The sequence below is a fragment of the Mesoplodon mirus genome (genome assembly GCF_964341445.2).
Source record: "Mesoplodon mirus genome assembly, chromosome: 3".
Lineage (NCBI taxonomy): Eukaryota > Metazoa > Chordata > Mammalia > Artiodactyla > Ziphiidae > Mesoplodon > Mesoplodon mirus.
Genome location: NC_138978.1, coordinates 123,401,891 through 123,417,049, shown reverse-complemented (window position 1 = coordinate 123,417,049; position 15,159 = coordinate 123,401,891). Strand labels below are relative to the sequence as shown.

Genomic DNA, 15,159 nt, shown 5'->3' with positions numbered 1-15,159 from the left:
CAAAGCTCCTGCTACTGAAACTTGAGGAGCTGGCCCCTCCATGCTCCCCCACCCAAACTCACTCACACACACCCTGGCCCCTCCGTCTTCCGGGCTCTGGTTCAGCCCTGTCAGCATCGGGGAAGGACCCCAGACTGATACAGCCCTGTCCCTAGGAGACCTTGTGTTGGAGGAGGGAGGGGAGCAGGTGGGAGAGAGACCTCTGAGGAGGGCCCGATGTAGGGGGAGAGTGGCTGGTGTACCTTATGACAGCCTTCCCTTTGCTAGTCCATGGCCTCTCATCCTCCAGACTCGTCCACAGCCCTTCCTCTATCACTATCCTATTTTTCTTCTTTTGCATTGGTATATTTTTGGCCCAGCCTTCATCATAAGACTAGCCTGAAAAGTGGTTGAGGGCACAAGTTCTGCCATCAGACAGACCTTGGTTTCCTCATCTATAAAACCGGGTGGGGTGGTAAGAATGTATTGGTTGTATGGATTAATGGATGGTGTGAGTAAGGCCTTTGTCTACCGCCAGACAGAATGTGCAGTCACCTAACACATGTGCTTTGTTTTTGGTGACAGTCTACGATTTCCACCAGCTTTTCTCAGCATTTCTCTCTCTGTATGCTGTTCGGCACAGCCAACCCTCTCCTCTAAAAGAAGCCTGAGAGCGAACCGATCCACAGGGTAAAGTGGACCAGCTCACAGGGCAAAAGCCAGCGAGTGGGTGAAGAGGAAGGAAGAGCTTGCCACCAAGGGTGGGCAGGAGAGAAAGTCTCCCGGGGACTCCTCACGTGCCTGAGACGCAGCAAGTGCTGGGCCCAGGCTCGGAGGCCAGGCTTTGGGGAACATCCATCACCTGTGTGGAGCTGGGGCATGAGGGGGCGGGTGCTTTGCCTAGAGTAAAGGCTACAGGGATCCATTCAGCGTCGTTCCAGCCTCTATTTCAAGGTTACGCCAGAGAAAACAGCTGAGGGCTGGCATGGGGTCGAGATGCCCTAATGACTGGGGCTACGGGAACACCAATCCCTTCCTCAGAGGCAGGGCAGCGGCCCCACATTCACCACTCACCACGTGGCCCCTTCCAAGTCATTTAACCTCTCTGCACCTCAGGTTCTTCATGATGAAATAAGGTCTAGCACGAAAAGTCTATGAGTCTGTACGTTGATCTGAGGACCTGAGCGGGCGCTGTGGCCCCTCTGTGAGGTGTGGCTCCCCTGCTCCTCTCTCACCTCCTCTGTTTCTCTGATCCCAGGACTTGTCCTGTCCTTGTTCTCTGTCGGGTTGGAGAGTGACTTTGAGGGGGTAGCCCTCAAGGGGCAAGGATGCTTGATTCTGATCCCTTCTCAGCCTTGACTCTGGTCCCTGAAAGACTTCCCCTGCCTGGCTCCCATGAAGACCTAGGGAGAGAGTGTCACAGTAATCCCCATTCTCCAAACATCAGATGCGACACATCCAGGAGCTAAGGGCTGTTGCAAACATTTACTCTCTTGACTGGCTACTGAGCCCCCTGCTGGGCTCCAGTCAGATGCAGGCTGGGCTCCCCTCAACCCACCTCATCTCCTATCCATGGTGCCCTCAACCCAGCCCTAGGATCACCTGTCTCTCTCATCCAAGGTTCTTCCTCCTGGCCTCTCCCTGCCCCAACTAATGTGCACTCTCAGATGTTTTCCCAAACTCATTACCCCAACCCTCCCCCACCTGGCGCTCAGGACACCCTGATGTCATGTGAAGATCTTCCTCTGTTGAGTTTAGTAGTAGGTCTCCTTCTCCAGCCAGCCTGTGGAAGAGAAGAGACCAGAGTGAACTGGGGAAGGCCTCAAGGGGAGAAAAACAGAAGGGTGAGCCAGGACAAGGTGGGAGGCTTGAGGGTGGAAGGCAGGGCCCTGAGGGTTAGAAGGAGCAGCGTGCTGGGGTCAAGGACTAGAAGGCAGGATCCAGGCACAGCACAGGCTGGGCAGTGAGCTGGGGAGAAGGGCAGTGGGCCTGGAGGAACCAGGGGGAGTGGGGCAGCTGGTCAGGACGCTGGCAGACTCTCAGGCCAGGGTGCAGGGGAGCTTTACCGCCAGGGTGACGACGGATGATGAGTTTTCTGATTTCATGATAGACAAAGATGAGGACGCTGTAGGGAGTGGCACAGAGCCACCAGGTTATCCTGAAGAGAGCAAAAGCTGGTCAGCGGGGGCGGAGATAGAGGGGCCAGTGAAAGGCAGGTGCAGAGAACAGCGCCTGGGAATCGAGTGTTTGGTTTGTTGTGTGGGAGGTTGATCCCTACCTTTGAGGAGGTCAGAGCCTGGGGAGTGAGGGCGGAGGGGCCAAGACAGGAGCATAAAAAGCCAGTGAGAACAGAAAGGGATAAATGCCGTGTTAGAGGTACATGCAGTGTTCACAGAGATTGTCTACCAGCTTTTGTGGAGTCTCTGAGGGAGACTTCCTTTGCTTTCTGGGTTCTCTAGACCTTGCACCCACAAACTCCAAGCAGGATGGGTCTGAGACTAGATGTGGGGTATATCTTGCCAGGGAATATATACACTGTTCTATATTGCAAAGATGAGGAAATCTTTTTCTTCCTGAATCTCTTCTATAGACCAGGAAGATGGACTCTGGGGAGGGCTTGAATCAGGACCACATTTGTCCCTTGGATGATAGAGAGATGGCTTAGAGCAGCATTGTCCGATAGAAATATACTGTGAGGGCTTCCTTGGTGGCGCAGTGGTTAAGAATCCGCCTGCCAATGCAGGGGACACGGGTTCGAGCCCTGGTCCAGGAGGGTCCCACATGCCGTGGAGCAACTAAGCCCCTGCGCCACAACTACTGAGCCTGCTCTCTAGAGCCCACGTGCCACAAATACTGAGCCCACATGCCACAAATACTGAAGCCCGCATGCCTAGAGCCTGTGCTCCACAACAAGAGAAGCCACCACAATGAGAAGCCCATGCACCGCAACGGAGAGTAGCCCCCACTCGCTGCAACTAGAGAAAGCCCGCGCCCAGCAGTGAAGACCCAACACGGCCAAAAATAAATAAATAAAATAAATAAATTTATTTTAAAAAAAGTATACTGTGAGCCACATGTGCTAGTTAATATTTTCTAGTAGGCACATGAAAATAAGTAAAAAGAAAAAAGTGCAATTAATTTTAATATTTTATTTAACCCCAAATATTATTGCTTCAACATGTAATCAATATAAACATAATTAATGAGTTATTTTACATTCTTCTTTTTATCCCGAGTCCTCGAAACCCAGTGAGCATTTTACACTGACAGTGTATCTCAACTCAGACACTAAATTTTCAGTGGTTAAAGGAAAATGTAGTCTAACCAAAACAATAAAGTTGTATTTAATTGAAAAATATTTGACACTGGTTTAGTTTTTAACATTCAGTCAACTAAAGTTATAAATTCAATTTCTCAGTCTCACTAGCCATATTTCAAGAGCTCAACAGTTGCATAAAGATGGTGGCTACCATATTGGACAGGGCAGGCCTAGGCCATGGTTCATTACACACACACACACACACCCCTCAACCAATATAAACAGTTACGGACATACAGCCATGCATTCATTCAACAACAATTATCATGTCTACTCTGTGTATGTGCTAGGTCCTGGGGAAATAAACATGATGACACGATGGTCTTTGATCTCAAGAAGCTCAAGCAATCAGGGAAAAGAGGTTAGATAAACACACAAAATAAATAATCACAGTATTAGGTGATGAGTTTTATGGTCAAGGTACGTACAAGAGTGTTTGGGAGCACAGTTAATGCTCAACCACGTTTACTATCATTTATATGTTGACATTAATAGCAGCAACAACTGAGCTACTATTAACAAGGTGCCCACCGGGACCCAAATGTCGTGCTTCATGTATTATATGCATTTCTACCTGTAATTATCAGAACAATCTGCCAGGTGTGTGTTATCGAGACTTTGCAGTTGAAGCTGAGGCTCAGAGAGGTTGCCAGCTTGTCCAAGGTCATAGAATAATACACAGTACAGCCAAAATTCAAACCTGGAATTGTCAGTATCTAAGGGCAGTGCCAATGTCTTTTATTAAACATTAATTGAGCAGCTACAGAATACAAAGCATTGTGTAAAGCACTGCAAGGGACAGAAAGCTACAGAATACAAAGCATTGTGTAGAACACTGCAAGGGACAGAAAGGTGAGCAAAGTGTGTAAACACATAGAAAATCAGTTGGAAGACTACACACTAAATTATTAATAGAGGTTACCAATGCAGGGTGGGGGAGGAGTGGGAATGAAATGGGAGTTTTGCTTTTTTCTTTATAAAAATGTTAAATGGAAAAGTTTCACAAGCATATACTAATGTAAAAACACAAAGAAACAAAAACTTGGGACTTGAACCAAACAAGGTACCAGACAATAAGAATTTCAGTGTGCCCACCCACCTATATGAACATTAAAATGGATTTGCAGAAGTACAGCAGAGTTAGCCATGCATAGATTAGGCTGTTTTATGATTACACCAGCTCCAAGCAATGTGTAGCCTGGGACAGCTATACCACGCATTATCATAGAAAAGGTACCACTCTGTTAAGCACTGGCAAATCTGCTAAGTTTGCATGTCTAGTGGGTTGCGATCACTTGGTACAGTCCCTAATTCCTCCCCGGATAAGATGCCCTTCTGGGAGCACAGGCAGTTCTCTCTACATCACTGAGTGGAGCCTGCTCCCCTCTTGAATTCCTTGCTCAAACATGCCTCCTCCCATGTGCTCTTCCTGTGCCCAGAGACACCCTGCCTTGCACCCCTCCCCTTACTCACTTGAGTGGGTACATTCGCAGGGCCACGTCCATGCCTGGAGTGTAGGACAGAAAAGCAGCCAGGACGTCTCCTCCAGGATCCCAAATATTAGGATCTTGTTTCTGAGAGGAAATGTTTAAGGGTGTGTTGGAGGCCGGGAAGGAGAGTTAGGGGTGCAGTTTGGGAGAGTGTTGGGGCCGGTGGGCGGTGCTCACGTCATGCCCTGCTGGAAGACAGTTTCTGCGGGTCTTGCAGATGATGAGGTCAGCCCACTGCACAACCACGATGCTGACAAAGAAGGCCGTTTGGCATGTGAACTCCAACACCTTACACTGCTCATAGGTCTGGGGGAGGGCGGGCAGAGGGGAGCCATCAGTGTCAGGAGGGATTCAAATATGCCTCAAAGGCTTCTTCCTTCTCCTGCCTCCCCGGACCCCAAGGCTGAGATAGGTCCCCTATTTAGATTCCTGCAGCCCTTCACATGTATCTCTGTCTTAGCACTTTCCATGTTGTAATTGTGAGTTGTTTATATGTTTGCCTTCCCTGACTGAGAGCCCCTCAAGGGCAAGCACCTCGTCTTACTTATCTCTGTGTCTCCTCTCCCCATGCTTCATTCAGTGAATGGCAGGTACTATGGCTCAATAAATATTTACTAAGAAGAAGGGTGGTGTAAGGGAAGAAGGTGGACTTCAAGAGGAAAACAGGGTCAGAGGAAAAAGGTAAGGAAGATGGGGCCAGAGGGGAATCTGCATGCAGAGGGGAAAGGGATACCCGAAGAGTGGTACCAGATGGGAGGCATTCACTCATCCATTTGTTCATTCTTTCATTCACATTTTACACAGAAGGAGCTTAGAGTCCAGTGGGGAAGATAAATATGCTATGCCAGCACAGTAGGTAGGTTACAAGAGGGAGATCACAGAGGGCTATGGAAACACAGGAGAGGAGCATCTAAACTAGACTGGAGAAAAAAAAAAAAGCCCATTAAAAAAAAATAAAACAGCATGTTTATAAATAACTTGTAGATCGAATAAAGAATTTGAAAATATGTAAGACTAAACAATAATGAGATACTACAGATAGACCCTCATGGGATGTGGTCAATGTTGTACTTGGAGGGAAATATAGAGCCCTAAACAATTAGAAAACAAAGGCTGGAAATCGATGAGCCAAGCACTGAATTTAGAATGAGACCTGTCAGCACATTTCTGTGCATCAGATCATACCACCACTATCCCCTGCAGCCAGCTACCAAAACTGAGCCACTCCCAACATCACTTGAAAATTTTAGCTCCTGACTCACCATCACTCTAACTGCTGTGTCCTCGGTTTGGGAGGTTTAAATATACATGTTGATGATCCTCCCCGTACCATGGTCTCACCGTCTTGATCTTCTCCTCCAACTGTATCCTCTACTCCCCACCCGGCTGCTAACTTCCATGGTTAAACTCCAGACATTGTCTTTTCCAATAGCCACAATTTTTCTGTGATTTTAATTTCAAGCACCTCTTTTCTCTCTGATCACTGTCTTTATCTTTCCATCTCACCTACTCTAGTATCCCAATTCCAACACTTCTTGGACTTGGACTTAAAATCCATGGACCCAATATGTTATATATTTGGCTATTATCTTTCTCCCCTCCCACTCTGTGCCCCTAACTAGAATATAAGCTCCATGAGAGCAGTAACTTGGCCAAATTTGTTCACTACTATATTCCAGGGACAAAACAGTACCCAGTGCATAGAAGATGCTCAACATATACTTGCTGAATGAATGAATGAAAGAATGGTGATTAATGGAATTACTGCTAGAGGTATTTAGAAGATAAGGAGCTATCTAGCAGTACGTAGGGTACTTCCTGGGTGGGCAGCTATATACTCGATTATCTGAAGATTACAGCAGTGGAAGAGGCAGAGACCTTGCCTTATGGCCTTTATTCCACAGGGCAATTGTTCTCAACCCATTTTGGAATATCTCAAGACGTCACTGATGTAATTTGATGTTAATTCAAATTAATTATCTTTAATTTATTGTAAATAAACATGTGTCAAGCTTCATCTTGATAGCAGGGAGATGGTATCAAGATATAAAACTAACAAGGGTCTTGATCCGAGGTCTGAGGAGATGTTGACAAGGTAAATAGCAATGAGGACTCTGGGCATCTTTGGACCCTGGAGCAGTGTTGGTAGCTGGGAACATTGACATCTGTTGGTCTCATGAGGCTCAGATAGTGGAAGCCTACTGTGTATGAGGGGCAATGTTCCAACAGCCCCGATTTTAACATATTTTTGAGAGACCTGCAGTTATCTTGGTTTGGAGACATCATGGTGAAGTGGGAAAGTGCCGGGCAGGAATCAGTCCAGATTTCTAGTCCAACTGTTATAGGGATTCATTGTGGGACTTTAAGCAAGTCACTAAATCTTTCCAATAGACCATAATGTCCTCTGTAGACTGTGTGAACTCTATGGTCCTATGATATTAGCAAAAATTGGCGTCACATCTCCCACTGTCTTAGAAATTGGGATGGGCGTTCACAGATGCAAACAAGCATACTCACTAAAATTCTTAAGCAAATATTGTTGGTTGGAGGGCTTCGGTTTGGACCTTATTCATCTTGGGTGTTAGGAATGACTAATACAGAGACGCATCCTCTAAGTTTGAAAAGTTTAGAAGAACAACGAAGAGATATACAAAGAAAATACATTTTCAGATTTAAAATCATACTCTTTGACTACCCATGGAAAAGGAGCATAACAGGAGAAAGTGGACCCAGCACTCATTTCTGGGACAATGATGATTAGAACCTGGAAAACCAGAAATCAGCTCCAAAAAGTTGATTGACAAAGTAGACTTCCAGGTCCAAGGAAGCCAAAAAGACCCAGGAAGATAAGGACAGACAACAGACAGTAAGAATGAATGGAAATGAAGTCATCGTAAACAAAGAGAAGCATATTTGCTGATGTGATTGGAGACTGAGGACAAATGTTAGAAAGCTCCTGTAGGACTGAAGATGAGGATCATCTCTGTCTGCCTGGTGCCTCCATTCTCCTACTCTGCAAAAACTTGCTACACTCACTCTTCCTCATTACTTCTTCACTCTTACTGGTCACAATCTACTACCCTACCTTTTACTCACCCACTGTTGTCCATAGCTGTCCTCCAGGTCATTGAGGTATCGATTTTCCCAGCTGATGCGGATGCCCAGCAGATCAATAGGTTTAAAACCATTCTCAGCCAAGATCACAAAGTAGGTGAAGAATCCTGCCAGAGCCTGAATTATCCCTGTGAGTGATAGAGTCTCATGTCAGGGGAACCTGATTCAGAGAAGGATCTCAAAAGGCAGACCATGGAAGGGGTGCTGCCTGGGGCTTGCTTCTAGCAGGGTTGATGTGTGTCTGAGCTGTATTGCTGAAGATTCATGCCATTAATGATCTGATCCCACCATCTCTGTAGGACTTGTCTCCAAACTCTGACATTTCTTTCTAAGCTGTAATCTAGAGTCATCTTTTTATCATATAAGCTTAAAACTGGAAAGGACCTTAGAGGGGATTTGTTCCCTCTCCCCACTGAGTGAGTGCTGGACTCCTCCCTGTCCATTCTTTCTGACACCAGGGCACTCATCAGTCCTCTCATCCCGTCGCATCTCTCCCATCTGCCCCTTGTCTCTCCCTTGGTCAAAACCTCCACCACCTCATGCCTGGACCACGGCTATGGCTGACGTTAATGTTTGCCTACTGACCGCAGATCTGTGCACTGTGTAGGGACCAGTGGACATTGATTCTTACAACAATTCTGAACTATCATTTACATTTCATAAGTGGGAAAACTGAAGCACGAAAAAGACTCAATCATTGTCCAGGGTCATACAGGTTGTGAAATTGGGATTCAAACATAGGTATGGATCCTAAATCTGTGCTTTTTTCCTATGTGTTTCCATCTCTAGATATTAGGATTGTCTCCTCTGTCCCCATCTCTTTCCTGTACCCCTATCGTATTTAGGAACTCAAGAACAAAGACCTCTAATGGCTCTCAAACGTCTTTCAAAGCTGGCCCTGCTATAAATGCTACCTGTGTCCACAGCCTCATTTTCCACTACTTCTTTATCAGGAATAAGCACTCCACCAAACTGGTTTATTCACTCTTCAACAATCAGGTATCCTCTGGTCCCCCACACCAGACCATCCATTTACTAGTCTAAGCCCTATCTTCCAGCACCAAGTTTAAGTCCTGTTTCCTCCATAAGACCTCTCCAACTGTCCTCAAGATTGGTGAGTCCTCTTGCTTTGTACTCCTGCAGTATGTCCTATCTATACTCATTTGGCACTTGGAGAACAACTTGCCATCATTTTATGTACTTTTGCTCCTTTTTGACTAGACTCTTAAGTCAAGGGTAGATCAGAGATCAATGTTTTTTTGTGTCCCAGGGCCCAGCACAGTTTGTTGTTAAGAAAATATCTCCCTGACTTCCAAGCCAAGATTGGTCCAGTGGCCACGCTGGTGCAGCCGCTCCCCGCTCCCTTCACCCCTCATTCCTCTGGCCACACCAGCCTGTCCGTAGGCCATGCCAGTGAGACGGTCATTCACCAGCTTATCAGTCTTTGGATTCTGTGGAGCCCTCTTCATGATGTCACTTTCAGCCGACTCATAAGCCAAGGAGATAGCAGGGACCTGGAGGATGGAGGGTGGAAGCGACAGGGAACACACAGTTCAGAAGGAAACTCAGAAGTAACTCGAGCTCTGCCCCTCTCCCCGGACACAGCTTTTTCCTACTCCTCAGTCTGTTTCACAGGAGTTCCATGAGCTAGATCCCAGCTTAGTCCTCACCATGTCAGTGCCCAGGTCAATGCAGAGGATGGTTATGGTGCCCAGAGGCAGTGGGATACCGAGGATGATGAACAGCAGGAAGGGGGTGAGCTCAGGGATGTTGCTGGTCAGGGTATAGGCGATGGATTTCTTCAGGTTGTCAAAGATCAGGCGGCCTGGGAAGGATGGTCAACCTTCTGTGAGAAGCACAGAGACATCACGTCTCCCACAAACCAGCTCCTGGACAGAGAGACCACTACAAAGCAGTGTCACAGTCCATGAAAGGGTCCGAAGGTCTTAGGCCTTGGCAGCCCCAGTTTTGTTTCTAAATTGTGTGACTCGTAATTAGAGCCGTGATTTATTAACATGCCATATCTGTATACTCTTTGTTCTTGGGTTCAACATGGCTACTATCATCTGACCTCTGAAAATTAAGCAGGGTGGGGCCTGTTAATACTTAGATATGTGTGAGAATGCCAATATAAAAGCCATTAGAAGATTAAGGCTGATTCACAGTAACATGGATGGACCTAGAAGTTATCATACTAAGTGAAGTAAGTCAGACAGAGAAAGACAAATATCATATGATATTGCTTATATGTGGAACCTAAAACATGACACAAATAAACTTATTTACAAAACAGAAGCAGACTCACAGACATAGAAAACAAATTTAGGGTTACCAAAGGGGAAAAGGGAGAGACAGGGAAGAGATAAATTAGGAGTTTGGGATTAGCAGATACAAACTACTGTATGTAAAATAGATAAACAACAAAGTCCTACTGTATAGCAGAGAAAACTATATTCAATATCTTGTAATATACTATAATATGAAAAAGAATATATGTGTATATATATGTGCATACATATATATGTATGTATCTATCTATCTGTATCTGAATCACTTTGTTACACACCAGAAACCAACAGAACATTGTAAGTCAACTATACTTCAATTTAAATAAAAGTCTGAAGTGGAAAGAGCCTGGGCTTGGGTTCTAATTCCATTTTCTGCCATAACTAGCTTGTGATCTTGGGCACCCCTCACCTTCATTCCTCCTGCCTTGCAAGATGGCTTGAGTCCTTCCCTGACAACCTTTTCTAATATTGTCATCTCTCCTTCCACTCCCTGCTTTACTCATTTTTTTCCGTTGCACTTGTCTTCTTGTATTATACTGTTCAGTTTACTTTATTGTCTGTCTGTCTCCACTGGAAATTAAGTTACACAAGGGCAGGGATGTGTGTTTTTATTCCCAATTATAGTATCCCCAGGATCAAGACTAGTGCCTGGTACATAGTTGATACTCAGAAAGTTCATTGAATTGAGTGGATATAAACTACTGAGGATCATACAAAGTCTAAATAAAATGTTAACTATTACTATTATGTGGATTGTCATAGATTTTCATAACATAGCTCCAGGCAGAAATCAGAAATCAGGGAGCCTGGGAAGCAGAATTCTGGGGTTCTCCTGTACGCTAGTGGGTATTGTCTCTGGGAAAGAGGGGGCTTAGTTTAGCTCATGCAGTCACTGCATAGATCAGGCTCCAGCTGATCTTGATATGTCAACATCATTCAGACAACAGGTTGCTAGAAAGTCCTCCTGAGGTTGTGGAGTACAGAGTAGTCTCACGGTATAGCTATACCCTGAAACTTACTGTAGACCCACTTGAATCCCCATGAGAGAAGAAAAACAATGCTGTGCTGCACTAGAGCCCCACTCTCCCTAGAAAATCTGGACTTTCCTCCAATCTCATAAGGGCTCCAGAGAGTGATGTGCTAAGTACCAGCTGAATCTAATTTGAAAAATTTTGACTTACAGTGACTTCTCCCAGTCTGTACAGGAGGTTGGAGGATGGGCAAAGGGAATGTGAATAATGTACCCCAACTCTCACCTGAGTCTGAGCAGGTGAGAGTTGGTACCTACCAACCTGGGCACCTGCTTCCTCACCCTACCCTGGGCACCCTGCTTCCTCACCCTCCTCCACACCCATGACGATGGAGGCAAATTTGTTGTCCAGCAGGATTATGTCAGCTGCCTGCTTAGACACATCAGAGCCAGCATTGCCCATGGCAATGCCGATGTCCGCCTCCTTCAGCACGGGGGAGTCGTTCACCCAGTCGCCTGCCACCGCCACAATGGCTCCCTGGGTGAAGCACAGAGAGAGTGAAATAATTATTGTGTCAGATTGAGGACCCATCCCAAAGGTCAGTTTGATTCCATCATCCCTTGTTTCTTGATGTAATCATGCTTGGTTTAGGCCTCTTGGCCCTTCCTTCTCCCGCACGTCCTGAGATAGCAAAACTCACAGGGAGCCCCCAAATGGATGCCTGTCTCAGGGGTTCATGATGGGATGCTCTCTGGAGCCTCCTCTAGCCCAGCCCACACATTCCTATGCTTGGTTTGGGGCTGGGCTGTGCCATGTGGTTCCCTCCAGATTCTCCAAGCCTCCTTGGTCTCCCTTACCAGCCTCTGACATCCCTCTACAATGATGAGCTTCTGCTGGGGGGAGGTCTGAGCAAACACGATCTCAGTGTGGTTTTGGAGGATCTCATCAAGCTGCTCTGAGTTCATATTTTTTAGTTCTGAGCCATGCACTACAATGGCTTTGACATCCCTGAGGGAGAGGAATTTCAAAAGACTAGTTCAGAGTGTTGAGAATTCACCAGGTGTACTGGTGCCCTCTAAGCCATCTTTGCTTTAACCTCCTTGTTTCTCCTTTCAACCCCATCTCCTCACTTGTCCCCAGCCACGCACTGTCCCCAGATTGGCACATTGCATTCCTTCCCTCCTCTCCCGCCTCCTCCTCCCTCTTCTCTACCTCCTTCTTTGTCCCACCTTCATCGGAAAACCCACCGACATAGTTGCTTGGTCATTTTCCTATTATGTTTTACTTTGCAGTAAGTAAACTCTGCACATCCTACCTATAGAAAGAACCTCTGAAAATGTTAGTGGGTGGGGCAGGCTAAGGATGGAGGGAAAAAATGGCAGATCTGAGTCCTTTCAGGGATCTCACCTGGCATTGACCTGGCTGACAGGGATCTTGAACCGGGCAGCAATGTCCTCTGCTGTCTCGGTGCCTTCTGATATGATGCCCACACCCTTGGCAATGGCCTTGGCTGTAATGGGATGATCCCCTGTTACCATAATCACCTTGGTTGGAAGGGGAGGGAAAAGGAGCAGAATCATCTTCAGGGAGGTCCCGGGTCCTTCACCTCTCTCTCTAAGAACTAACAGATCACTGCTATCATTCCACAGGGGTTTAAGTAGCTCATTCCCAAGAACTTGTGCTGTCAATCAAAAATCTTGCTACGGTGGCTTCAACCCATGGGAGTGGGTCAGGGCCATCAGAACATAAAACATAGGATAATTTGAGCTCTAGTTTTCCCAGGAATAAATCAGGGATTTGGGTGTATTTACTGTATTCAGAATTTCATTTAATTGCTCCAGAAGATATTCTGCCTCTTTAAGACAGAAACACCTACCCACAGAACAATGGTAATAAAGGAGCATTTGGAATAATCCATCTGCCTAGCAAAATTTCATCTAGGCCCTCATTCATCTCGATCCTCAGTCTACCTCTCTTTTTCCCACTGTCTCCTCGTGCCCCTGGATTCCAGCCCTTTTCTGGATACCTGGGGTCAGCCCTAGTCCTGTCCCTTTCCTCCCCAAAGATCAGGTGCTCATGCTCTGTGCTCTTCTAGCCTTCTGTTCATTTAGTCCTCCTCACATCTCTGTGTGATGGCTTGTCTGTCTCTCTCCCCTGCTGGAGAGAGTGGGGCCGTGCCTATGATTCCTCGTTAAGTTTCCAGCCATAGCATAATTCCTAGCACATAGTAATCCATCAACAAGCAATTACAGAATGAAGGAAAGATCGCTTCCTGGGAACCACTGCCCATGGTTCCCAAGTGCCCTCCAAGCACGTAATTCTCAGGCTCTGGTGGGAGGGAGAAGGAAACTATCTGACTGTGGCTGAACTAAGAACAGAGGTCCTGGAAAGGTCAGTCTGTTTACTTCCAGAGCGTGGAAATAAGCTTTGAAGGAGTTTTCCCATGAGCCCTCCTCATTCCACACTGGCACAGCGGGCTTGCTGGAAGGAGTGCTAACTAATCTGGGATCACCAGAGACTCAGGAAAGGTGTGCTGTGAGCAGTTACCCACACCATTGGTTTCAAGTGCCCTGGCTTGGTTGTGGGGCACTGGGGCCTCACCAAGTTCGGCCTGTGGGGCACGAGGTAACTGGTGAGGATCTGAGAGGGAACTGCACAGAAGATTAGAAGATTCCAGAGGTGGTTCAGATTGAGCCCTCAGTGATGCCTTTCCAGGCTTACAGTGCCCTGAACGTTTCCTACTGGTTCATCAATAATGACCTGTAGGACATGTGTGGTAGCTAGCCCAGCTTGACCACTCAGATGGGCCGATCTGCAGTAGTTTCTGGAAGTATCACCTCCATGCCAGGCTGGAGAAATAAAAACAAAGTCAGTCACCCCAAGAGTGAGTTCCTAGGACACAATTTCACAGAACATTGAGATGCATACATACAATAGAAGCGCAGTTCTACAAAGAATGGCTCCCTTTGAAGTAAAGAACATCTAGTGGTTTCTGGAATTTGTCAAGTACTAAAAGAATTTCATTTCCAACTTCTCGGTGCTGGCTGTACCTCTGGTGTTCCCACGCAGTCTTGCCAGCTGCCCTCTTGTTCCCTTGGACTCTCTTCCCCCAGATCAGACCCATCTGAGAGAAACGGTCCAGTGTTGGTGACCATTCTGTAGGCCCTCATGGCTCAGCTGCAGTTCTTAGAGGGGGCTGCGTTCATAGCAGGGGCCAAGTATCTTCATACTACTAAGGGCCTCAGGTAGTGGCAAAGAGGATGGCATCATTTTGTTTTAGTTTTTTGTTGTTGTTTTTTTTTTTTGGCCACGCCAGGCAGCATGTGGGCTCTTAGTTCCCCAACCAGGGATCAAACCTGCGCCCCCTGCACTGGAAGGGTGGTCTTAACCCCTGGACTGCCAGGGAAGTCCCTTATTTTAGTTTTGTAAAATTAAGTTTATTCCAAAGGTCTGAACACGTGGCTCTGAGAAATACCAGTCCCACCGTCAATTGTAAAAACTTTGCTGCCATGCAGCCGTTAACCAGCCTCTTTCAGCAGCCTCATCATATCCATTAGCTTGGCATCAACACCATTTTGGAGTTGACCTTGGAAGGGTCTCCCCTATGGGAAAACCCCCTGTATAACCATTACATTTTGTCCACCTTGAAGGATGGCCTCATGTGTTCGTCTTACATTTCCTTAGAGGGAAAAGGGTGTGATTCAAAATTCCTCACCAAGTCTGCCAAATTCCTGTCAGCTTCAGGTCCAGAAGAAGTAAGAAATTAAAATGTAAACCTGTGCCCAGAACAAGGTCTGGCCCAGAAAGCACCAGGCCTCCTGCTTCAGGTGTCAGCTCCAGGCCAGCCGCAATCTTATTCAGATGGTTACCTATCACAGCTCGTTCTGCCTCAGGCCGTGACCGTGTCCTGCTCTGGCAGGCCACCTGGCTCAAATCACCTCTTTGTCTCCTGGTTGGGCCTCCCCCCCACAGTAGGCACAATTGTAACTCTTCTTCTT

The 15,159-nt window shown here is 46.7% G+C and overlaps 1 protein-coding gene across 1 annotated transcript in view; it reads right to left on the bottom strand.

The window, feature by feature from the left end:
* Positions 1–1,733: 1,733 nt before the first annotated feature.
* The window catches only part of LOC309799228 (sodium/potassium-transporting ATPase subunit alpha-4-like), a gene marked incomplete at both ends in the record, with an annotated part of 30,696 nt that continues 17,270 nt past the window's right edge, over positions 1,734–15,159 (bottom strand). Inside the window, 12 exon segments of the mRNA XM_082612209.1 lie at positions 1,734–1,762; positions 2,046–2,137; positions 4,772–4,835; positions 4,838–4,872; positions 4,966–4,986; positions 4,988–5,094; positions 7,885–8,030; positions 9,293–9,416; positions 9,573–9,727; positions 11,530–11,698; positions 12,019–12,169; positions 12,569–12,705. Of these exon segments, the coding sequence (XP_082468335.1) occupies positions 1,734–1,762; positions 2,046–2,137; positions 4,772–4,835; positions 4,838–4,872; positions 4,966–4,986; positions 4,988–5,094; positions 7,885–8,030; positions 9,293–9,416; positions 9,573–9,727; positions 11,530–11,698; positions 12,019–12,169; positions 12,569–12,705 (1,230 nt within the window).